This window comes from Macrobrachium nipponense, chromosome 49 (assembly GCF_015104395.2).
Source record: "Macrobrachium nipponense isolate FS-2020 chromosome 49, ASM1510439v2, whole genome shotgun sequence".
Classification (NCBI taxonomy): Eukaryota; Metazoa; Arthropoda; class Malacostraca; order Decapoda; family Palaemonidae; genus Macrobrachium; species Macrobrachium nipponense.
This window is the reverse complement of record NC_087224.1, coordinates 18425059-18450763: the sequence shown is the minus strand read 5'-3', so window position 1 is coordinate 18450763 and position 25705 is coordinate 18425059. Positions and strand designations below refer to the sequence as shown.

Genomic DNA, 25705 nt, shown 5'->3' with positions numbered 1-25705 from the left:
TTTCTCCTGACGATACGTTTTCCCAGGCTCTGAGGGCGATGGCTGCTCCTTTTCTTCTCCATCTGCTAGTTCCGCTGGGAAGGCGAGCCAATATCCAATTCCTCCCCCATTCCCTCTCTCCTTACGGCTACGAGGGAAAGGGGAGGGATCCTACAGAGATTTCTCTGTAAGATCCCACGTTAGGGGCTGCGCTACGGGGGGACCTTCGGGTCCTACCTGACGTAAGCCCCGGTCGTTGAGGAGGGATCCTGCCCCTTTCTCGATTTCTGCGGGAGTCGAGAGGACCACCAGCCGATATCGTTTGACGAATTCGGTGGGGGTTTCGCAGTGCTTAGAATTATACGGAATTTCTAGCGCACTCAGAGTGTTTGAGTTTTTTACGATCTCCAAACACTTAGGCGAGACCACGGTCCAAAGTGAGCGAGAATCCCCGATAATTGTTACACGATAATCGGGAACCTCGCTTATGCTCGAATTCCTGTAATTTCTAGCATTTGGAAGAAGACTGCTGCTGAAAGAAGAGTATCTCACAGTAGGCGATTAACCTGGAATAGAGAAGAACGGACGGGAACTTCCAGTTTGGCTTGAACTATCGTCTTCGGTATTCTGTTCACCATTGAAGCTTTCCTTTGGGAAAGACTTCTCCTTCACTCTCTTGACTAGAGAACGAAGGCGGTCGATCTCCAATCCTTATTCTCATTCCTCGAGAGGAAAAGAATTTAGGATGGAGGTCGTGGTACAGAACCTACAAATATACTACGTATATTACCCTCGCGACATGATTCTTTTAACAGTTGAATTGTCCGGGGGGTAGGCGCATACCGTAGTTAACTCTACGGTTTGTGACCGAGACGAATTGTATCTTAATTGAACTGCAACTCGGAGTTGCCTGCAACCTCCCAGCAGTTATCAGTTTCGATTTTAGATACTTGGTATTGTCACGACAACACCAAATCAGCTTTTGTATTTACCGAAATCCGTTTCGTTTAAATATAATTGCTCGAGCGTATTCTTTATGCTCGATGGTTCTAGCCGAACGCATTCCTTCGTGGAAGGGATTAACTGGCAACTCAGGATGACGAGTCACCGAGAGCTACTGCGTATTGAACTGCCTGATAGCAGCTCAGTATCAGCTAGGTCTCGGAGATGCACGGTCGGTTACGTCTCTCTCTCCCCTGGTTTGATTGACTACCGAACCGTATCTCTACCCAACAATCATGGACTTAGGTCTCTGATTAACGGGGATTCTCGCAATAATGAAGGACCATCTACTGCTGTGATGCTCGATGTATCGCCTTCGACATTGCGAGAATTTTCAACAAAGATATCTCTTGGACTCTCATCTTTCTGTTTACCGCACGGTAACAGAAGTCTGTACTAGTCTCCCGCTGCATCGCACTGCGATAATGCGAATGATTTTTGCAGACATCTGAGTTTGTCTTCAAAATATCTCGTATTCGTAGGTGTGCAATTATTCATTGTTCGCCCCGAATTAACAGATGTGTCAGAAGACATCGCCTACTCTCCGACCTGACAGCTCTACTTCCAAATGTTCAGCAGTTCTTCAGGCAGTATTTCCCTGTGTCTTCATTACTGAAAAGCGCTCCGCTTTTATTGCAACTACGATCCTCACCGGACAGCAATGAATAGCGGTTAGCGTTCTCAGTCTTTGTAGCACAGGTTCAGAATCTTGAGAATCCTTCTCTCGGTTCAGCTGTGAAGACGTAGGTTGCATTTTCTGTACACCTTCGTCTTCAACGAGACATAGTGTTGTTTCTCCTTAGCTGAGAATCAACTATACTATGAGATATCTTGCCATCAGGGACCTCGGTCTCTAGAAGGCAATTGACTTTCGCCTGTTGGGCACATGCCTTAAGAGAATCATCACCTCGCCTTCTGGCATCGGTGACGAACAAATTATTTGTTTAGTCTCTTGGCATAACCCTTTTAAGGCGAAGGTCACGTGACTTGCTCGGGTGCTTGGACAACTTGCCTCCTACCGAACGCAGTCAGTCGGCAGCTGTCAGAGCGCCCAAGTCAGTTACGAACTTCGCTGTGGACTTAGTTAGGTTGTTCCATAACAGTCTTTTCTTCGTCCTAACGGCTTGTCACAGTACCCATACCATCGACACCCACCATTGAGTGTCGGTGTCCTATCCACTACCGAGAAGAAGAACTTCACTGCTTGGGGATAGGAGAATGTGAGACACTTCGCTGCAGACGGATAGACCAGTATGGGTACAGGACATCACCGAAGTCGAGAAGAGGGATAGGTCATACGACCATTCCCTTCTTTTCCTCTGAGGTAATTGCATGACTTTTCCTGCGAAGTCAAGCATCCAGGGGATGGGGATTCGTGACGCTCGATTTCGTACTGACTTCGTAGCGAAGACTCAGACCCTTCGGTCCTGACGATCGGTTAGAGTCCTTCACAATCCCCTCCCTAATGGACTTCACCGCCTTCGATGCGAAGGAGATGCTGCTTTGTCCTGTGAAAGCGCGACCGCGCTTTCTGAAGAAACTCTACATCCAGGCTGAGTGTTGAAGACTCTTCGTCAGCACCAAGATGACCTAGAAGTACACTCCCTCGAGTTACACAAGAACTTCTCCGTGGCGCAGGTACTGAAGGCAGGGGTCTGGTACAACCAGACCACTGGCACCTCCTTCTACCTTTTGGATATTGCCCACAGGTCCTTGGATCGTTTTCCTTGGGACCCCGTGGTGGCTGCTCAACACGTTGTGTAGCTAACCCAGACCCTAGCAGGCTGAACAGCATCGAGTCCTGGTGTGACTGTAAAGAATAGATAAGTGAATGAGAGAGTGACTGGCTTCTCTTCCTATCTTTTTCTCCCCCTCTACCTGTGGGTAGAGGGATACGGTCATCACCTTGCTGGATAAGGACGAGATGCAGGTGAGCTACTCGACAGAGCCCCATCCATATCCCCTTTCACTAGGGATGGGAGCGAATATCCACCACTTCCTCCTACAGGGGGGGGAAGTGGATGCCAACAAGAGACAACCATAACTTTATGTTGCCTCTTGCAAATAGGAACTTGTTCTTGTTTGCTAGTACGAAGAGATCGCTTTGCCTTGGCTCTCTTAGTACTTGGTCCAGAGGTCTGACCATTGATCCTGCGGTGCACACCCCGATCAATCGGACAGAGGCTTGGATCCCTCCTCGCTCTTACGACCAGGGAGGCATTCCAAGGTTGGGCGAACACCAGTCTATTCACAAAAGACTCAGATTCCTCCCACCAAGAAGTGAGTCTTCCTATTGTAAAAGGACCGAAGGTTTGTATGCCGTGTCGGAACAAATGACAATTTGTCAAAATTGCATTTTTCCTAACTATACAAACCTGAGGTCCTTTTACACATAGTCCCACCTCATGCCACCCCTCACTCTGGCAGTTTTTGCTTGGGCCAAAAGCAAAAGTGATTTGTTTACCTCCCAGTCGCGCGCGCGCGCCTGTCGGACAAGCAGTTAACTACCGAACCCCTTGTTCGAAAGCTTACGACCTATCCAGCTGCCGCTAGTACCTTCCTATTGTAAAAGGACCTCAGGTTTGTATAGTTAGGAAAAATGCAATTTTGGACAAATTGTCATTTTTCAGTGTTTGAAATGAGTGTGTGCACATCATGAATATTAATGTATCTGTTGACCCTTTAGGTATGTACTCTTGAAAGAAAAGAACATGCTGTTAACCATGGAGCATGCATGCAAGGAAGAATACAGAATTTTTCCAAACCCAGAGAGAATAGACAAGGTAAGATATAGCTGTTGCTTTCTCCTGTTCATATAATTTATAGTTGTTCTTACACAAATACAAACTCTTGTTCTTTGGCTGCCATCAAGTGAAGACGTCTTCTGTGCTCTCTGCTCAACTGTCATTTGCTTTCATGCTTTTTTCCTGTGCACCTGCCTGTTATATCATGCTTGGTAATAAAGTTTGCAAACCTCTTGATTTACAGCTGCCATTTGCAGAGAGGAAACCAATAGCCTTTAGGCTCTGCCCAGGGAAGGACAAATCATGTAATCGGTTCCTCTCTTCTATTGAGGTTGATCCCCAAACTTGTGTATCAAGACATAATCGTGACCCCAGTCAATCAAGTCCACATTCAAAGTACTGGGTCTGGCCTTCTGAACAGTGGGTGAAGTTGTGAAGTTTGCCAGGAAAAAGAAGAGAGAGAAGAAAGTTGTTCCGGTGCTATCAAATTGCAATGCTCCACCAGTGACACTGAAGGTTCTCTCTGGTTCCTTCTTGCCTTGGGAGTACGTTCCTTCTCAGGCAGGGGAGACTCTCTCACCTAACCCAAACTCTGTTGCAGGTGTTGTGGAGCCCAAGGGTCCTAAGGAGCTGTGGCCCTTCCTAGGCCTCTCGGGAGAGCCAAGTGTATCTTGAAGGCTGTGCGGGGCTTTCCCGTTGCGGTTGACCCGACTATTCGCAACTTTTTCTGTGGAACATAGGTAACTCCAAATTCATTGTGTACTCAGGTTCAGATCAAATTCATTGTGTACTCAGGTTCAGATAAATGTATGCAGTTGGCATATATTCCAACTTTGTCAATTCTAAACAGGAATTGTTTACAAGTCTACAAAAAACTTATATTTTTTTATAATAAAGAATTATTTACTAATTTTCAAATATTAATATTAATTTAAACACCAAAATATGTACCAATGCTACCCCAGTCTACATTGAAAGAAATCGGTAAGGCTTGAATACTGTGCCAAAATATTGGGTTGACTTGATAAGTGTCTGCCTTGGTAACAGTAACAGTTATAGGAGTGTTTTCTCTCATAGCTTTAAGCCATATATTTTTAAGGGTAATATTGTAAAGTGACTTTGAAATTATGTTTAAACTGTTTAAGGATGATAATTCAAAGTTAAGCCATATTTGGTGTTTATCAATTGAAATAGATATTGCAATTTTAGGATGATAGTTTAAGGTGTATTTGGGTTTGAACTATTAAAATAGGCAGTTAAAAGCATTTTTAGAGGGTGGTTCAAGTATTCACGAATTTTAGCTTATTCGTTTTTGGTTATGTTCCTTAACCCACACATGCCTAAAATTTTTAAATACATCGAGACCCCTCTAACTGTATGGAATTATCTGAACTTGAGAATACACAATGAATTGTGAAGTAGATGAATCCGTGAATTCTGAACCACAAATAGTTGGGGGTTGACTGTAATGAGAATGCCCTGTGCAGCCTTAAAGTGGTGAAGAAGACTAGATACACTCTGCTCCCCCAAGAGGCCTAGGGAGGGCCACAATTCTCTAAGTCCCTCGAACTCCACAACACCTAGCTGCAAGTCCTCATCTTCTCTTGGCAAGGGAAGAGGAGAACAGGCAGTAAAGCAAACTCATTTATATTTACTAGTTATTATCTCTGACACTAGAGTATGGGTTCTTAGAGCCTGATTGAGTAAATGGCGTTTACATACATTAACCCTTTATGTGCAGTGTGCTAGAGGTGTGGCATCCCTTCTTCTACTCATAAACAGACGAGTTGGGCAACACCCCAGGTTGGGCGAATGTACCAGCCTTTCAGAGGGTACCCAGATTCCTCCCACCAATGGGTAAGCTTCCTATTTAAAGAACGAAGGTGTGTATTTATGTAGGAACAAATAGCCAACTTTTAAAATTATCTGTATTTTTCCCAATTTACAAGCCTATTTTCATGAATGGCCTACCTCAGCCACCTTGGCTGGAAGGTAAAATGAAGTGGAGACTGACAGGTAGGCAGGGCTTCCCATACCTATCTGTAGTTTACTACCTTATCAGTAAGTGATTGGCCATTCCAGCTTTTCTTCACAAGCAAAATCTAATGTAGAGAATGAGGGTTTTTTTTTTGAGGACCGGAGTTTTATTTAGTTTATTGCACATAGGTCTTACTCATCTGGTATATTGAGCTTGAGTTGCATGTTTTTCTGTAATGTATAGTATGTGTATGCTTTGTTGCAAGTTAAGACTATAATATTGAATTCTCATATTAATTGTTTTGCATTAACTTATAAAAGTACATTCAAAATTGAGTTTTAACAATGTTGATCATTTTTATTGTTATTTATTCCAAGGTGGAAGAGAGTATGAACAATCTAGAAAGGGTTGTCCGCGAGAGAAATAGAGCGTATTGGCTTCTTGAGACTGGAGAAACAGGCGAGCGTCCTTGTGGGCCAGTGAGGGATCCCTTAGGTAATGTTTCTCATTAAATTTTTTATGAAATTTTCTTTCTACGGTAATCTTATAGGGATAATATTACTTTTGGAATGAAAAACATAATACACTAACAAGTGTAGTAAACTTGGAATAATTCTGATGTAGAACATGCATAATTCAAAGAAGATTACTAAACTAATCTAAGGATAGATAAGCATTTTAAGAAAGTGGACAGGTTCAGCTATTCATTCATATTGTCATTGTTAACAAATGCAGTCTAGTAAGATTTAACTGAATATCTAGCTAAGATCATTAATCTTGCTTCCTGGTTATTTTCTTTAGTCTTTTTCTGAGTTTGTCTATAAGACATGATTTCTTTATGGTAATTTGATAATAATATGGGTGACATTTTATACATTTTTTTTTTTTTAGCTACAATACCTCTTCTGACCTATTATACTTGAAAGATCTGCTAATAGATACTGAACATATAACCAGCTTTAATATTTACTACAGTATAAAGAAAGAAGGAACAGAAAATGAGAAAATTAGAGCTTATTTTGAAGTCCCTATCATGGATGAGTACTTTGCTTTTGCATTTGATGATAGATGATGCACAAGTATTCACTGAAAAACACACTGATCATTGCTGGTAATGTTTCTAATATAAACACTGAAGGGCTTGAGCCAACAGCAAGCATTTTATTTTGCCCTGAATGACATTAGTAGTAAATCGTTGATTTTATGACACTTGACAGGCGTCATAAAACCGGATCGCCAATAATCGAGTCCGCTGATAACCAGGGACTGCTTGTAATTAATATGCTTAAATATCATAAATATGCTGTATTAAAAAGAAAATGTGCAACTGTCAAATGATGTTGTATATATTGTACATGTATCAGCGACATTATGGGGTTGCTTATAGGTGTTTGTAGGACGTTTAGGTCATATTTTAAAGGGGTTATAAGTAGTCATTTTTTTTAACTTGTCCTGGGATGAATTAATAGTTGTGTAAGGTATTACGTACTATACAGTGATAGTAATGTAAAAGTAATGAGCTAAGGTTAAACAGAAGTTCACTAGGAATTTTTCAGTCAGGGGCAGTTGTTAATTTGTGAAATTAGAGCTGTTGACAGAACAATGCTTTTTATATGATTATATAAGGGGTTCCTTTAGTCGTCTTAAGAATCAATTTCTGTAGTCCGTCGATGGCAAGGTTCCAAGGCCCGACATGTGTATTGCTACTTTGCCTTTTGACAATGATCAAAATGTAATAGAATCTTCATACTTTACAGTGACAGAAACAGTCCTCAAAATTTACTAAACAAAACTGAAAAATTAAGAAATCCAATTGAAGTGGTTTGGAGAACTGTGTCATTTTCCTTTTTTTTTTCCAGGTCGGAAATTTACCACACAGTATGCCGAGTATTATGTTCCAATATTTATGAATAATGCAACCAACAAGAAAATGCCTCATTTTGGATCAGCTGTAAATAGATTTCGTAGGCTGATGAGGGAGAAGGCGTACCTTGAAAAGAAAAAATATTATAAGTAAGTAATTTAGGATTTTTGTCATAAAAAGTTTGTTACTATCAGAAAGCCCTAAATAAACATTGTGTAATTTTCATACCCTAAATGTGTAGATTTAAAAACACAAAGTTTACCTATACATTGTTTAAAACTACATAGTATTTGATGAACTATTATAGAGAGGTGGTGTTTGAAGAAGACCAGTTCCTTACAGATTTCATAACCAAGGTCTGTATTTTTAACTATTGCAAGATGATCTATTGGCATATACTGTAAGCTATTTTTTATATATCTGTTATAGAGTTTGTAGTACAGTATTAGAATGTTGAAATAGAAAATACTTCACTATTGAGATGCACTTGTTTCTGTGAGAATACAAACCATCATCTTTTACATAGGAGTCTTCTTCAGCAACAAGCTGGAATCTGTCTTGGAAACTTTAACTCACTTGCCATCATCAGGAAATTTTTCTTTGGCCACAGTTGAGTAAAGACATACTATTGCTGCACTCCTACCAACTGCCAAGTTGAACATTTTCCATGCTTTTTTTTACTGAATACTAGTATACGTACTGTAAAGTACTTTGTTTACATGTAGATGTGAAGGACATTAGCAAGTTTTTGGTCTCTTCACGTCCTCTGTTTCTGTGGATCCCACCTGATTTTGTTCACATTGAAGTCCTGACCTTCCCTGTGAGGTGTTCAAGTTGGTCATATTTGCAGTGGAGCAAGTTTGGAATGAGGAGAGCTAAAAAGCATTTACTACTGGTGTTGTTCAGAAGGAAGTTTCCCCTATGACACCAACAAATTATTTGGGCTTCTTCCTCCCAACCCCATCTCCCCCTTCCTTTCAAACCCTCTAGGCCAGGAAGGGGGCGTTGCCCAGCACAAGCTCTTATATGATAACACTGGTGTGTGCTGGTTTCTTCACAGGCGAGACCCTGTCATGTGTGTGTTTTGCAACCTCCCACCCATGCTACATCTGTTCATGGTATGAAGACATTGCTGGAGTCAAGACAGTACTCTACATACAAACTTTCAACCTACAAACATCCATGAAGATTGAAGATTTTTATTCAATATAAACTATATGTATAATGTCAAACTGCCTTGATGGAAAGTTTTATTACTTAAGTACTATATGCCATAAGCTTAATCCAGTGCTGGATACCTAGGCTAACTTTGTTGGACTAAAGAAAAATTCAACTAACAAACAAGCTCTCAGAATGAAACTCATTTGTATGTAGGGCTACTGTACTTGCATGAGATTTGGCCTTTCTTCAGGCTTTCAGGACATCCATCTTTTGTTTTCCTTTTAGACAACTAGCCATCCAGTGCATTGGAGATGACCACATGGTATTAACCACAGCTTGTACTCCATCGATGTCTGTATTCCTTGCCTTGACCAATTCTCATGCCTCGCTGAAGGAAAGTAAGGCAAATAAGGACAGGCATGCTGCTTCCTCCTCTTCCTTGTGTTCTCTTGCAGTGAGTTTAAGCACTGCAGAGCAGTAATGTTTGCACTCAAAAGACACTCGATGAAAAAGTGGGCTTTGCCATGTAAGTGGCCGAGACACCCCTCCACCCAAAGCTTCAGTAACCAAACCAGTTTTCCTTGAATACGCCCATTAAAGTGAAAGGTATTGTATAACTTGTCAGAATTTCTAAGTCACTGGGCTTACAGCTTACTAAATACAGTAAACATTTTTAAGAGATGAGGGGCATTTCATTGGTACTTAGTAGTTGATCATACTCATTAATGTAAATTCTGTGGTCAAATAGTTAGGAAATTAAGTAAACTAACATTATTCCTCTGAACAGTATTCTTGTATATTTAGTTTGTTGTTTGTGCATAATGCGTAGTCATTAGGCTGAATTTGTGGAGGTTTCTGCTTTTCAAAGTCACATGGTGTAATTACCTTCTATTCTTATTTAGCTTGAATCCCTTTTCTCATATTTATATCTTGGACAACTGTACTAATGTATGTTGCTATTTCAGCCGTCTCCGAAACCACGTTTGCCACCTGCTTCGTCGATTCCCACACTTGAGTGAAGAATTACTGCAGCAGCAGTTTCCCGAAATCAATGTTGCAACTCTCAGGAGGATGAAGAGAAGTCTAGGGCATCATCAGTACAATGAGGCTTAGTTTAATACAGATTCCCAGTGTTCTTTAGTTTGACCCGAGGTTTGTAATAATAATAATAATGAGCAAGTTTACTATTTTGTGTTACAAGTCATTGAATTTTTTCCATATGGAACGCCCTTGTATTGTAATGTCATTAATGTATATATTTGAATAAACCATCAAACAGTTCAAGACAAACAATATTCTCATTTATTTTAGGATAAACAAACAATCAAAGATTTTAAGTTTATGATTTTAAGTTTATAACAGCAGAATTACAGAGAACTATAATGATGATGTGTCAGTTTTGTTGGGCAGAGGTGAATTTCAGGAATGATTGAAGTTCTCCAAGACCTATAGAGAGTTGGCTTCAAGTTTTGATATTAATTCAGTGTGCAACTTTCTCTGACATTTGCATTTGTCAACTACTTCACGGAATACTGAAAGGAAAGAGGAAAAATACACATTATAAAAGTACTGTTGGTGCAGCCCTATCCACATTAAACTGAAACTATAGCATTTGTTCATATGGGGTTAAATAACACCATGCCTTTCATATATGAGTACGTATCTTCCTATGTATGCGCTGGACTGGTACACATGGGGAGAGTGAAGAGATGAGATGTCCTTTCCACCTAACTAATGCTACTCATTGTTCTTTTGGCCACACTCAGTATGTATTCTTGAAGGGAGGAAAGGTATTTTCTCATAATTCCCTCTGCCTTGAATGTGCTGAATGGCCTTTCCATGGTCTCCACAATGGAAGCATTATAGGAAGAACTTTCACTCTCCTACAGCCATCCCCCTTGGCCCCCTTCCCCACCACTTCTGAGAAGCCTAAACTGCAGTTTTTTTTTAAACAACTACACTTTTACCAGACAAGGAAACTGGACTACTTACAGCAATTGATTATGCTCAAGCCTCCATTAAGCATTCTTGGCTCATCTTCCCTTGCAACATTTTTCCAGTTCTTGGCTGAGCGGAGAGGTAGGCATCAGTAAAACCTCCCCTCCCTATCATGTTTACTTACCGCGAGGTACAACCATTGGCTGAGAATCTGAAGGTCCTCCCCTTCCTCAGCCCTCTCACAAAACCCCCGGTGCATCTTGGTGTTCCTTTTCCTCGTCAGACTATCAAAGATATAAGACTTAAGAGGAGCAATCACTCTCATTAGAGAACTTACTCCCAATATCGATGCTCTTTTCCCAGGACATGGAGCAGATCCAGCAACTTCTGCTCCCATGACCGACTTTGCTCCCTCTCCAATCAGACAGAAACAGGACCTTGATTTCTCACAGAAATGACAGGCACCACAGGCATTCCCGCTTCTCTCTCCACTCTCTGGGCAGGCACTCATTGTGGGAGAGAGCTGGTTACCCCAGGGCTCTATCACCACTTGAGGAGTTCAAGGAATTCTCACTATTCTCATGTGAGCTCCTGTAGACAAAACCGACCGGATTCTCCCCATTTAAAATGGTCTCACTCCTCTACAAGTGTACATGGGGACTAGTCCATCTCCCAGGAGAGGTTTTCTCCCCAACCCCTACTCTCAGATGAGCCTCTTGCCTCACTATTCAAAAATACTGAACTGAGGTATTCCTTCCCCCATTCCCACTGACCTCCCTGACCAGCCTTTACACCAAGGCCTCCGACCAGAATCTCCACCAGGATCCAAGTCAATACAGATTCTTTTTTCTATGCTTCCTCCAATGAGGGATGAAGAACAGGATTAGGAGCTGAGATCACTTATTCCTAAAGCAGGGGGAATCACTCTGCAACATGACACAACAGGCTCCGGATGGCCCTGCCCCTTCAGAACTCTACCTTCTGTCCTAGAGCTATGGTTCCATAAGGTCAATTCACTCATTCATGTGCTTAATGATCTTGGGGAGGCAGCCTTTGCTTCTGCTTAACCAGCAGTCTCTTTCAGAGTAAGTAGTGGATTCCACCTAAGAAGCGAGACCATCAGTTAAGTTGCATTAGCCAGAGCTTTTGGTGGAAGATAAATAAAGTACTACCTCCTGGAGGATGCTCATGACTCGCTGCTACTCAACTCAGCACCATGTTTAATTACCAACAATGTCCCACTGGAGAAATTATGGCAACGGAATCAAACAATTTAGAAAAGGTTTATTGTCAAAACTCGACATCACATCTTGGCTGGATTTGTAACACTTCAATTTATCGTTCTCATGAGGGAATTGCCCCTAAACTCTTGAGGTAAGGTAGAGTGGAAAACCCCTTCCCTTCCTAGCCCTCCAGATTACCATTGGGCCAACACTATCCTTTGACAGAGGAGCTTGTTCCTCTCCCTTCTGCCGAGAGGAGGATCTAAAGTAAGATGGCTCTCCCTCAAAATAGTTAAATTCTGGACTCTCACTTCTACTTCCCCATGGAAGCTGGAAGCAACAGTGGCTATCAAGAGAGGAGAATTGTGTGACACCATCTCTCAAGAACCCACTTTCAAGTCCAGTCATGGGAGTAGACTCAACTTCCAAACCTCCACCTCGGACCAAGTCTAACATACTGTCTACACAACTTAAAACCCTGCAAATGACATTGAGACAAGACCTCATTCCTCTACCTCTACAAAGGAAACAGACGACTATCACCCCTTTTGCAACTCCTTCCTGAGTCAGCAAGAAAAGAAAGGGGTTCCATTAAGAGTGGCCCTCCTGTCCCTCCATTGCCATGGGGGGGGGGGGGGGGGAGCGAGGCGCTTCTTTTGTTTTTTTTTTTCATTTGGAATACAGGCAAGAAGAATAATGGGTAGCATTAGTTGGGTGAGAATGGGCATTCCCTCTCCCCACCTCTATCTGTGTACCATTCTTGTTTATTTACTACACAGCCAGTCCAGTACAAGCTCAGGAAGATACTCCATATATGAAAGGCTACAGTTTGCATCCTTAGTATAAATACAAATTACCTTAAAATCTGGCACTTTACTAAGCCAAAAGAAAGAAATGCTAAGCATCCCTTTTCCAGAAGCCAGAACACCAATTACGTTAAGCTGCCAAAAGGTACGCTTCATCAAATACCAAGTTTCAGCAATAAAATTTTTTTTTTTTTCCAAATTTATTTTGCATGATATTGGACAAATTTACATAAACAACTGGCCTAAACAGAGAAAAATGTCACAATTATAACTTTTCACAAATGGGTAATCATGGAAAAAGATATTCTTAAACCTTGAAAGCAAAATATGCTTTCACAAGGGGAAAACTCTCACATTACAGTAATACAAATTATTTCAGTTATGTAAATTTCATAATTATAAATGCAAGATGTAACAAAGTGCACAAAACATGCAAATGAAGAAAACTGTCTCACCTTTCTTTTGTTTATCATCAAGAAACATTAGGTTCACACCAAAACCATCTGACCTGGCCAAGGCACTGAGGTATGACGCCACCTCCTCAGGACTGAACTCGTTCCATCTCAGTGCTGATACAAAATCAACAAACACTTCCATTTCTAAGTCTATGTTATGGAAAAACGAGGGATGGATTGCCTGTAATTTTAAGATAACAATATTACATTTCCAAGTGGAACAAGTCCATAAGCCACTAACTTAATAAGATTCCAAAGCATCTGTGCCTTCCACATAAAATTAGCAGCCCTTTCCACGTCTTCATCTTGCTACTTCTAAACTACCATTTTTCTTGCTAACTTGTTCCCCAGTTTTCTCACATCCAAACGTTTAAGATCTGAAGAATATTTCTCATCTACTGAACACCTCATCTCTAAGTAACTTCTTCATCAGTAATATGTATGACCTTTCCACACTGCAGCTGTGAATTCCAGCAATCTCCACCTTTTTCTTTATCTTTTTATCACTGCCTTATCTACTACAAGGTTTAGGAAACTTAAATAAGTCTCAAACATTTGTTTTTCTGTAGGCATATTTTTAATCATCAGATCAGTGATCTACTAATTATTTTTTATACATCTCCCTTTTCCAACTTTATTTCTTACATTTTGAGCATAATCAAATCTTATTCTATTTTGCAATCCTGAGCATCTAACATTCAATACACAGTACCAAGGTCACTCCCACCCTCTTCCACATGACCACTTTCCCGACTGCTTTTTCCTTTTTCTTCCTTTGAAGGAGTCACCATGAACTTTGTTTTCCTCATACTGATTTTCACTCTTTCATCTCCTGAATATTTCTATGACTTCCTCCTCTGATTCTACTGTTAACACTAGGTCACCTATTAGTAACATCCCCCTTTTTGCACACTTTGAAGCGTCCTCCACTACTATACTAAAGAGCAATGGACTCATGGCTGTCCTTGATAGATACCAGCATTTATCTCTACAATCTATTCTACCTGCCATTGTCTCACTTTAAATCTAGTGTTATGGTACAGCAACATCACTAGCTCTATGTAAACGCATGAAAAAGAGAAAGACATGAAGAAAATAGAAGTAGAGTAAGCAACACCTGAAAATGATAATGACAAATAGAAATAAATACTGTATGTTACTGATCTGATTAAATATTTTAAAACCCACTACACTCGGGATTCACGGGGGATAGGGACCACACCCCTCTAAAAATGCTCATTACCTGCTTCTTTTGATTGTTCAAACACCCAAAAAAAAAAAAAAAAATCTTCTTAAAAACTTATACCCAAGTTTTGTAATAGTGTCACCATGAAAAATGTATGTCACAAAAATAATATGAAAATAAAGTAATTAGTGAATATTTCTCTATGAAAAATTCCATGAATAAATGAAATTTCCTTGAATAATGTGGATATACATTATACAGAAAAATTTGCGAATAGGCAGGGATCCACCTGCATGCACAAAACATATTAACACTTGCAGGAGTGACTCGTGTTGTTTGCAATTATCACTGATATGCTGTTATAAGTTTTAGTGACACAAACCTACAAATTTTGATATATCATTAAGAGAAATACTTTCCTTTCAAATACTACATGAAATTACCAACCTTCAAATATTCGACAGCATGAGATTGATGTCTACTTATCCTCTGCCAATCTTGTGAAAACTGGTATGACGTTCGAGGAACTGGCGGGACTGACAAAGGAACTACAGCCTGAGTTTCTAGTTTATTTTGTGCATTCTGGAAATATGCAAGAAAGTTTAGTTAACTGAAATTTAACATTACTGCTCTATAACCAGCCCGAGAAGAGTCTACTTGAGACTCAGAGGTCTGGAAAAACTAACCCCTATTGATAATAATAATAACATTACTGCTCTCCATTCAATTTCTTAGTTTACACTGTATTTCACTCTATTCACAGTTTAAGGACCCATAAGGATACCAGCTTCAATTATCTTTGGCAGCACATGGTAATGAAAAGTATTCTTTACACTATCTCTTGAGTCCAAGTTGCACTGCTTTCTGCCTTTTATTTTTCATTCACTTCTTGCTAACTAACTTCTTTACCTCTTTCTTACTCCAATTTTCACCTCTTTTCAAGAACAAATTCCTTGGGCTAGCCCATCTGAATGGACTCAGTAATGTAGTCTCATTAAACTACCATATTTGATTCCATTTTTTTGGCTTAAACTAAGAAGCACATTCAATGTATACCTGTAACTATATACAAAATTGTACTTGCCACTTGATGGCATATAGGAGGTATGGGCATTAGAACACTTTTTTTTATGGAATATTCGGGCCTTTTTGATTTTTCACACCCATCTGTAAAGAAGGATCCAAGCCCCCATACGCTGACTTTTCATAAAATTGATACCGAGTATGATGCTGATATTTTTCCCACTTTTATTTTCAGTACATATAGCATACCCCAGACACTTTAACCAGGAGTAATCGGTGCATACTGCCATGATTAAATTTCCAACATGTAAATAAAATTTCTTTTAAGGATACTGTACCAGCAAAATACCAAACGAAACAAAAAACTTGTGTATTTATAAATCTTTGGTAATGTTCATCATCAGTACTGTTATATGATGAGCATAACTGACATACTTTGCACAGCATTCCTACTGCTGAACTATTGTGGATTCACATCAACCGTGCATTTGATGTCTAGGCCCAGTCCCTTACGATGCTCCTGATTGGCTGTTGATAAGCCAATCACATGGCTGGAAACTCTTGGTCTCTCTCGAGAGAGTTCACATGGGTAGGATGTATGTTCCACCTCTCCTGAAAGACATCCCCCAGGAGAAGTGGAACATAGACCCTGCCTGCCCATGTGAACTCTCAAGAGAGACTGAGAGTTTTCAGCCCTGTGATTGGCTTATCAACAGCCAATCAGGCGCATCATAAGGGACTGGCAAGACATCAAATGCACGGTTGATATGAATCAACTATAGTAAAATTTTCATGGTCGGTAGGTGAAAACAAAGAGAAATGAGTCTTTTATGTTCCATCTCCTAAAATGCCTCAACTAAAACATCACCTGAAGTCACAAGAAATATCCAGAATGGTCTACATGGGACACTCTTCCTGATATTTTAATGACTTACAAACTTTTATCTTTCAAGAGGCTGGTCTGATGCTCATTATTCAGAATTAATCACCCAGTTTTTTTTTTTTTTTTTTTTTTTGCCTAGGATAGATAAGTGGATTGGTCTGCCCTCCCATTTCCCTCTCATTATTAAAAAATACCCACATTTTCCACAATCTACCTATACAGTAATATTGTTAAATTTACTAATCAGAAAATAAATACAACCAAAATATGAAAAATATTATGAGAACCACACCAAACAGGTGGTCCCCAGAGGAGCTGGAAGACCCAAACCTACTTCAAGGCTTAAGATGAGAAGAGACTTCAGGTAAAGCAAAGGAAAGACCATAAGTGGCAGAATTTCATAATGGCCCTTTGCATCAGACAGTACTGGAAGCTTATAAAATTTAATTCTATCTCATAAATAACCAAAGCCAGCACCTGACTTGAATTACAGCAAATTTGAATAAAATTTTGCCTTACATTTAATCCTGCTAGTCTTTTTGTCCTGTAATATACTTTGCATATAAAGTCCATACACATACATGCAAGTTACTATTTTTGCACTTATAAGGACCACACTAAAGCTGAAATTAGAAACATATAGACTATCTCAGTTTGGCACATTAAATGTTAGCAAATGGAGGTCAGAATAGCTTTGGTGTCTTACCAACCATATACAAGAAAGTGCATACAATTAATATGGATCGGATTAATATCACAAGTGTATATCAATATGTGAAGATATGGTGTAACAAGACTGAATCCCTGGACATCGCAAAAAGTAATTGTCGACACATGAGGAATGCACAATATAACAAGCTAATTACTCAAGAAGGAAGAAGGTGGAGAGACCAGTTACCCTACATCATCTTCAGACTTCAACTCGACCATCTTTTCTGTCCAAACTGTGCATTCGTTTTCTACCTTGCTACCAAGTCTCGATGGAATCAATGATTGATTTTGGCTTGCAATGAGGAAACTCTAATAAAAAAGGTAATGGTTTGTATTTTTGTAGGAAAAGATTATAAATGAGTCTAATATGTACATTCTGTTTTGGCTTGTCTTTACTTTTGGTGTAATTATCTAGGCATTGGACAATGTCATTAAAGCTTTTGTCAAGCCAGACTTCTTTATATGGATTTAAACTCCTTTAAGACGAAATATATGAGTCAGATGGCAGAATAAATTATACCTTATGGCAAATCATTTAACAAAGTAAGTTCCACTTGTAGGCGAGATAATAATGAAGGGGAGAAGGAGACAGCATTTCTGGGTGGTACACAGAAATGTTCTGTGTACCACCCAGCTGAGGATTGTCCAGGCAGTCCCTGAGTTAAGGCAGTGTCGACATAAGTTGATCCGATCTTACGACGCTTCTCAAAGATATTCATAAAACAAATATTAGTCTCTAACTTCAGGTGAAAATCCAAAGTTAAGGCAATGTTAGGCTGGGAACTAGTTTCTGAGCTCCCTCATGTAAATAAGTAATTGTTGCCATACTTCCAGTGAATAAAGGAAGGATTTCATAACTTTTTTGTTCCTTTTTTTTTTTTTTTTTTTTTTTTTTTTTTTTTTTTTTAAATTTTTTTAAAGTTAAGATCTGACTTTAGTCACGCCTCAGGAACGTATCTCCATCTTAACTCAGGGACTGCCTGTGATAGTGGCAGCTAAGCTCCTGTGAGCACAAAAAAAGTTGGATGATGCTGACCTACTTAAGTAAGAGCTATAATATGTGACGCTGGAGATAAATGGAAATTTATGAGAAATAAAAGCAATGGAAGGACATGAATGGCACAATTTCACACGGAGGTCTTATCGTCTTAACAGGATTGGTAGGGCAGATGTTTTCTTTAATGATCTTCTTAAAGGCTTCCTTGTCTTCCTTATACTTCCGGTGGTGGAAGTGCCTTTTATGAAAAACTCGCACCTGTTCAGGGGTGTCAGGCCATGGTTCCTGCTGGTAACAGCATTTGCTGTTCCTTCAGATAGACTTTTCTATTTCTTGATTGGGGTGGCCTTTATCAACAAGGATCTGGGCAGCTTGCTCTAGTTTGTCATAAGTGTCAATCCAGGAGGAACAGTGTCAGAGGGCTCTTCTAACATAAGCACCGAAAACATCTGCACAACCAATCCTGATAAGACAATCCGTCTGATAATTTACTATAAAAGTAGTAACACAATCCATCTGATGATTTACTATACAAGTAGAAAAACAGCAGCCTGTTGAAGAAGAATAATTCAGGCCCCCCCCCAATGCAGCAGGACCCCTTGAAGAAGACCAACGTGGGGTACTGGAGCTCATGCCATGCCTAAGGATGCCTTAGCACCTACATGGGTATGACCACGATGTGCCTTTCGAAAAGAATTTCCTGCCACATCCTGGAGGGATCCCAGGACTGCTCATAATCAGAGGATCTCCCGATGAGACATTGTACAAAATTTCAAAATCATCGATCAAGCTCCAGACCACCACTGCCTGCACCTCCTGGAAGCCCTCCATATTGGTAAGGTGAAGCCCTTACTTAATACTACGAAGGAAACCTTTCTCCTTTAAACGGCTCCCAGACGACCCACATGAACTAATCAGAATTTAGCAGCAGGCGAGCAGAATCAAAAAGATTCGTCCCAGACCTACTCCAGGGCTCACAGCAAGAAGCAACCTCTGCATACGACTAGAAGGCTTCGCCTGAGAAGAAATTCCCCCAGGCAGCTAATCATAAATCAACCCTGGATGTGACCACGCCCAACCCTACTATAAAAGACGACTCATCAACAATACCCATTCAGAATGTCCCTTGTAATGTCCAGATGATGGCCGAAACATGTCGACGTAGGAAACAACTGACTCTGAAAATATAGTGGAACCTCGGTTTTCGTACATAATCCATTCCAACACCTCCCATGAAATCCTAAGCATACAAAAACCGAAACAATAATTCCATAAGGAATAATGTAAATACAATTAATGCATTCCAGACCCCCCAAAAATATTAACAAAAGATACATTTTATAGGGAATACACATAAATAAATATAAATGACTAATGAAATTAATAAATTAACATTTAACATCACTCTTATCGTTATGGAAAACACTTGTTGATGTATGGAAGATGGAGAGGAGGGGAATCTCGCTCCAGAAGGACTTCAGGTATCAAGGACCTATCTGGGGTTACTTCTCTTTGTTTTTTACTGGCACTATCTGAGGTTACTTCCCCTCTTCGTTTTTCACTGGCACTAGGACCAGCTTGAGAGTTACTGGACCCCTGTTGCACAACAATACTGTACACAGACATTTGTTTCTGGCATTTCTTTAAAATTTGCCAAAAGTTAAACACAGCATTGTCATTAAACATGTTGGAGACACGGATTACAACTTCTTTGTTGGGATGTTCATTCTTCACAAATTTTTTTACATCATTCCACTTTGCAAACATGTCCTTAATCCCTGAAGTAGGCACAATATGTATGCCTATTTGTTTTCTGAATTTTTCAAATCAGCATCTGCTGGCCTTAATTTCACCAACAGCAGCACTTGCTGTATGCATTTTCTCACTGAGATCGGCATGCAACTTCCTCCAACATTTTGCTACGAGCTCTTTGCTACAAGCTCCATCTCTAATTCTATAGTGGTTTCTCACCTTTTTTACAGAAGGGCTAGCACTTGGAACTTTCTTTGGCCCCATGGTGGCTTATTTAGCAGTTGCACCCAAATAAAAAAACCACAAATAGCACAAAACAATGAACACAAAAGCAGAATGGGTCACGAAAGGAGATGGGATGCTTTGCCTGGCCGCTTGATATGGGTTCCAGTCACACGCTGGTCCCGGATGGAATGTTTCCGAGAGTACGAAAACCGAGGAAACATACAATAACCGAGGCAAAATTTTGTAGAAATAAGTCTATGAAAACCAAACCGTACGAAAATTGAGGTTTGACTGTACAGCAATAATAAGAAAATACTGTATAACGATTTTGTAGCAGAGATCACCTTCTACAATACTGTTGTAGTCTCTGGATATATATTAAAATTCAATCAGAATAAAATATAGATTTCATATATTTTAGTACTGATAATACCAAACTTTAACAATTAAAATACCATAATAACACCATGAATATATGCCAATTAGCAGTCTCGCTGATTATGAAAAACCAATTGTCAGAAAAATAGAGAAAATTCTTCATACGATAAATTCGGTTAAGTCTGCCATACTTCTTAATAATATCTAGCTAGTCCACCATTCTTTTTAATAAGATATTGTTATTTATTTTTTTTTCTTTTTTTATTATCAAAGTAATCCTATTTGACTGGGTGGGTTTATAGTGTGGGGTTCTGGGTTGCAACCTGCCTCCTTAAGAATGCATCACATTTCATACTATAAGCGCTGTTTCCAGGGGCACACACTTCTGCATGAGTCTTGGAGCTATTTCACCATCTAATTTTTCCACGCTCCTTTTCAGGGATCTTGGGATCGTCCCCAGTGTCCTTAAGATTATGGGTACAATTTCCACTGATATATCCCATATCCTTCTTATTTCTATTTTCAGTTCTTGATACTTGTAAATTTTTTCTTTTTCTTTCTCATCTACTCTGGTGTCCCATGGTATTGCGACATCGATGAATGATACTTTCTTCTTGATTTTGTCAATCAACATCACATCTGGTCTACTTGCACTTATCACCCTGTCTGTTCCGATACCATAGTTCCAGAGGATCAAAGCTTCATCATTTTCTATCACTCCCTCAGGCTGGTGCTCATACCATTTATTACTGCAAGGTAGCTGGTGTTTCTTGCACAGGCTTCAGTGGAGGGCTTTTGCTATTGAATCATGCCTCTTTTTGTATTGGTTTTGTGTAAGTGCCAGACATTCGCTTGCTATGTGGTTTATGGTCTTGTTTTTTTATTATTATTATTATTATTATTATTATTATTATTTATATTATTATTCCGTAGATGAAACCTACTCATATGGAACAGCCTACAGGGCCCACTGACTTGAAATTCAAGCTTCCAAAGAATATGGTGTCATTAGGAAGAAGAAGTAAATAGTATAAAAATATACAAATGCAAGAATAAGAGTATGAGGTGGTAATGCATTGGGCATTAGAAAACTACTGAACACTATAACGACCAGAACAAACAAAGCTTGTTATGGAAGAATTGCAAACTTTTCATATACAAAATAAATACACACAATACTTAGAACCTGAAATCTAAAAATCTACACATAATTCAACAAAATCAATCTGGACTTACTTTAAAAAATACAGATTACAGAGTAGCAGTAGTTTAACTATTCACATAATCATTTTATAATCATTTTAAGATTCAAAGTCAGGAAATCAATTAAAATGACAATTTGTCCAAAATTGCATTTTTCCTAACTATACAAACCTAAGGGTCCTTTTACAATAGGAATTGTACTAGCGGCAGCTGGATAGGTCGTAAGCTTTCGAACAAGGGGTTCGGTAGTTAACTGCTTGTCCGACAGGCGCGCGCGACTGGGAGGTAAACAAATCACTTTTGCTTTGGCCCAAGCAAAAACTGCAGAGTGAGGGGTGGCATGAGGTGGGGCTATGTGTAAAAGGACCTCAGGTTTGTATAGTTAGGAAAAATGCAATTTTGGACAAATTGTCATTTGTTCCGACACGGCATACAAACCTTCGGTCCTTTTACAATAGGAAGACTCACTTCTTGGTGGGTGGAATCTGAGTCTTTTGTGAACAGACTGGTGTTCGCCCAACCTTGGAAGCCTCCCTGGTCGTAAGAGCGAGGGAGGGATCCAAGCCTCTGTCCGATTGATCGGGGTGTGCACCGCGCAGATCAATGGTCAGACCTCTGGACCGAGTACTAATAAGAGAGAGGCAAGCGTATCTCTTCAGTTACCACAATGTAAGAACTTGTTCCTGTACAGGAGCAAAGATAAAGTCATGGTTTTGACTCTTGTAGGCATCCACTTCCCCCCCTTGTAGAAGGAAGTGGTGGATATTCTGCTCCTATCCTATGAAAGGGATAGGATGGGGCTCTGTCATATAGCTCACCGGCATCTCGTCCTTATCCAGCAGGTAATGACCGTATCCCTTCTACCACAGGGTAGAGGGGTAGAAAAAGATAGAAAGAGAAGCCAGTCACTTTCTCATTCACTATCTATTCATACAGTCACACCAGGACTCGATGCTGTTCAGCCTGCTAGGGTCTGGGTTAGCTAGACGACGTGTTGAGCAGCCACCACGGGTCCTAAGGAAACCGATCCAAGGACCTATGGGCAATATCCAAGAGGTATAAGGAAGGTGCCGGTAGTCTGGTTGTACCAGACCCCTGCCTTCCATAACCTGCGCCACGGAGAAGTTCTTACGAAACGCCAACGAGGGGCCAATACTTCTGACTTCGTGAGCTCTCGGACGGGACGTACGGATGTCGTCACTACCATCAGCCTCATACGCCCTCCTGAAGACCTCACGCAGCCAGGACGAAAGAGTGTTCTTGATACTTCTTTCCTTGGTGACCCCGTTGCTAACAAGAAGGCGTCGACACTCAGGCCCGAGGTGTCGAGTTCTCTTCAGATAGCGCCGTAGCGTCCTCCCAGGACAAAGCAGCATCTCATCCACATCACTATCTGCATGAAGTTCCCGTACTCTCTTCGCCGATGCAGGTCCAGCAAGAAGAGGGTCTTGGTGAGTTCCCTGGGTTGGGGCAGACCTTTGGAGGCTGCTCTTAAGCAAGGAGATCTCGAACGAGTTCGAGATGTCCAATCCCGTCAATTTCAGGACGAGCGTCAAGGCGGCTCTGTATCCTTTGATTGTGGGAACTTAGAGGAGCTTCCTCGGCGAAGAAAAACGAGGAAAACCGCTACCTGCTGAAGAGTGGCTCTGAGAGGAGATAGGCCCCGTCTACGACACCAACCACAGAAGACGGCCGAATTCCCCTGGTACACAGCTGCAGAGGACTGACGGACGTTTCCAGCCATTTCTGTTGCTGCGCTACGAAAAAAGCTTCTCGTTCGCAAGAGATGGTGGATAACAGCCAGCCGTGAAGACGTAGGGACTGGACTGCTCGGTGGTACCGCTCGACGTGTGGCTGGGCGAGAAGGTTGTGCCAATGGGGAATTTCTCTCGGTTCTCTTGCGAGAAGAGCCAGCAGGTCCGGATACCAATGGCCTGTGGCCATTTGGGAGCCATCAGGGATCATCCTGAGATTCGGGATGACCAGTGCTCGACTGATCACCTTGCGAATCAGGCTGAACGGGGGAAAGGCATAGGCGAAGAGGTCGTCCCACGGGTGTTGAAGATCGTCCTCTGCAGCTGCCCATGGATCCGGCACGGCCGAGAACACCTGGAGCTTCCGTTGTGCCGGATGGCGAACAGATCCTCGACTGGTCGCCGCCACAGGTCGAAGAGCCTTTCCGCCACGTCCTGGTGTAGAGACCATTCGGTCCCTATCACCTGATCCCGACGGCTGAGCGTGTCTGCTACTACATTCCGTCCCTGGAATGTAGCGTGCCGACAGCTCTATTGAGTGCGCCTCGGCCCACTCGTGCACCTGCCGAGTCAACTGCTACAACGGGAGAGACACTAGGCCCCCCCTGTTTGTTGACGTAAGCCACCACCGTGGTGTTGACGTACATCAACACCACTGAGTGTCCCATCAAGCGGTCCTGGAACTCTTGGAGAGCGAGGAACGCTGCCTTGAGTTTCAGTACATTGATGTGAAGGTGCTTGTCGTTCTCGTACCACACTCCTGAAGTCCGCAACTCTTCCAGGTGTGCGCCCCATCCCTCGGTCCGATGCGTCTGAGAGCAGCTGCATGTCCCGGGGGGAGAGTGCGCAGAGGCACTCCTCTTAAGGGGTTCCTGTCGTCCAGTCACCCGGCTAGGTCCTGGCCTCACCTCCTGTGTCCGTGACAATGGAAAGCTTGGGGATCCGTCGCCTGTGACCAACTCTCCTTCAGTCTCCTGAAGAGACCGCAGGTGAAGACGCCCGTTAGGGAACTGGGCTTCCCAGAGTGACGACAGGTGTCGATCACGACTTGCCATCGCTGAGCTACCTGTTCCTGCCGAGACAGGAACTGGTTTGGGCTGCCTCCCTGAATCTGCTGATCCGCGAGTCTGCGGGGAAGACTCGCCCTGCTACCGTGTCGATCCGCTACCCAGGTACTTCATCCTCTGCTTGTGCTCGAGATCGGACTTTTCGAAGTTCAGAACGATCCCAGATCGCGACAGAACTCAGCAGGTCGATCTTGTCCTGTAGCAACTGCGAGCGGTAGCTCGCCAGGACTAACCAATCGTCGAGATACCCCATCAGAACGTATCCCGTGCGAATGGGCCAAGCAGACACCAGAGTGAACACTCGCTGTTGAACACCTGTGGGGCGGTTGAAAGACCGAAGCAACGTGGCCTGAGCTGGTACACCGTCCCGTCGAGGATGAGCGGAGGTACTTTCTGGAGGACTGATGAATGGGTATTTGTAAATACGCATCCTTCAAGTCCACTGAAAGCATGTAATCGTTCTCCCTGATAGAGTCGAGCACTGCGCGTGCCGTCTCCATCGTGAACCGGGTTTCTGTGGCGAACCAACCGAGGTTCAGGGGAGAGAGATCTATCACCGGGCGCCAGCCTCTCGTAGACTTTTCACCAGGAAGAGTCGGCTGTAAAAGCCCGGTGACTGATCCGTGCCGATTTCTACAGCTCTCTTGCTCAGCATTGTCTTGAATCTCCTGTCTCAATGCTACGTCCTTCGATGCCCCTGGAACGTACGCCTGCTGTTGGACCGGGTTGGAGGTGAGGGGTGACCGAGATTCGAAGGTTAATAGATCTCCCTCCCGAAGGACATCTACAATCCAGGTCTCGGCGCCGTGGCGCTGCCAAGTTGCCCAATGGCTGGCCAGGCACCCCCCCACTTCCGGCAGCAGGTGAGGGGGAACGCCGTCCTTCCACTGTGAACGTCGTCTGGGTGGGGCTAATCGACACCTGACAGGAGAGGGCCGATACCGCTCCGACACATTCCAGTCCTCGTCGAGGTCGAAACCTCAGGAGGACCGAAGGGGTATTTAAATACGGTGTCCGAAGACACGTAGAAACGCCTCTGTCGCTGTAGAGGAGGTGAAGTAGCTTGTTCGACCGTCCAGAACTGAGAGAGCCTTCTTGTCCGGAGACGAGAGACTACTTGGTTTTTCAACCCAGTCGGCAAGCTCCGATCGCGGCAGAACCCACCGTCGATTTGGGTTCCCTCTCGGGGCCCCAAAACGACTCGAGCCGAGACGTGGCTCTGCTGGTGGGAGCGGTGATCCTTCCCCGAGATCATTGTGCTGACGAATCAGCGCCTGTAACCTCGACAAGTCCCTCTGGATCTCGGAAGTCACAGCATCTTGCAGAGTGGGACCGTTAAGCCCTTCGAACAAGAGCATTTCCGAGAACCTTCCTCC

General features: G+C 42.0%; 2 protein-coding genes across 2 annotated transcripts in view; one reads left to right on the top strand and one right to left on the bottom strand.

Moving 5' to 3' along the window:
• LOC135205256 (large ribosomal subunit protein uL29m-like) overlaps positions 1 to 10021 on the top strand; it is a 49650-nt gene extending 39629 nt beyond the window's left edge. Inside the window, exons 3-6 of the mRNA XM_064235606.1 lie at positions 3668 to 3764; positions 6081 to 6198; positions 7563 to 7716; positions 9694 to 10021. Coding sequence (XP_064091676.1) covers positions 3668 to 3764; positions 6081 to 6198; positions 7563 to 7716; positions 9694 to 9841 — 517 coding nt within the window. The 3' untranslated portion in view covers positions 9842 to 10021. The remainder of the gene's footprint in view (positions 1 to 3667; positions 3765 to 6080; positions 6199 to 7562; positions 7717 to 9693) is intronic.
• Positions 10022 to 10055: 34 nt separating this feature from the next.
• LOC135205360 (RNA polymerase II-associated protein 3-like) overlaps positions 10056 to 25705 on the bottom strand; it is a 128134-nt gene continuing 112484 nt past the window's right edge. The window contains 3 exon segments of the mRNA XM_064235849.1: positions 10056 to 10260; positions 13151 to 13331; positions 14784 to 14918. Of these exon segments, the coding sequence (XP_064091919.1) occupies positions 10175 to 10260; positions 13151 to 13331; positions 14784 to 14918 (402 nt within the window). The 3' untranslated portion in view covers positions 10056 to 10174.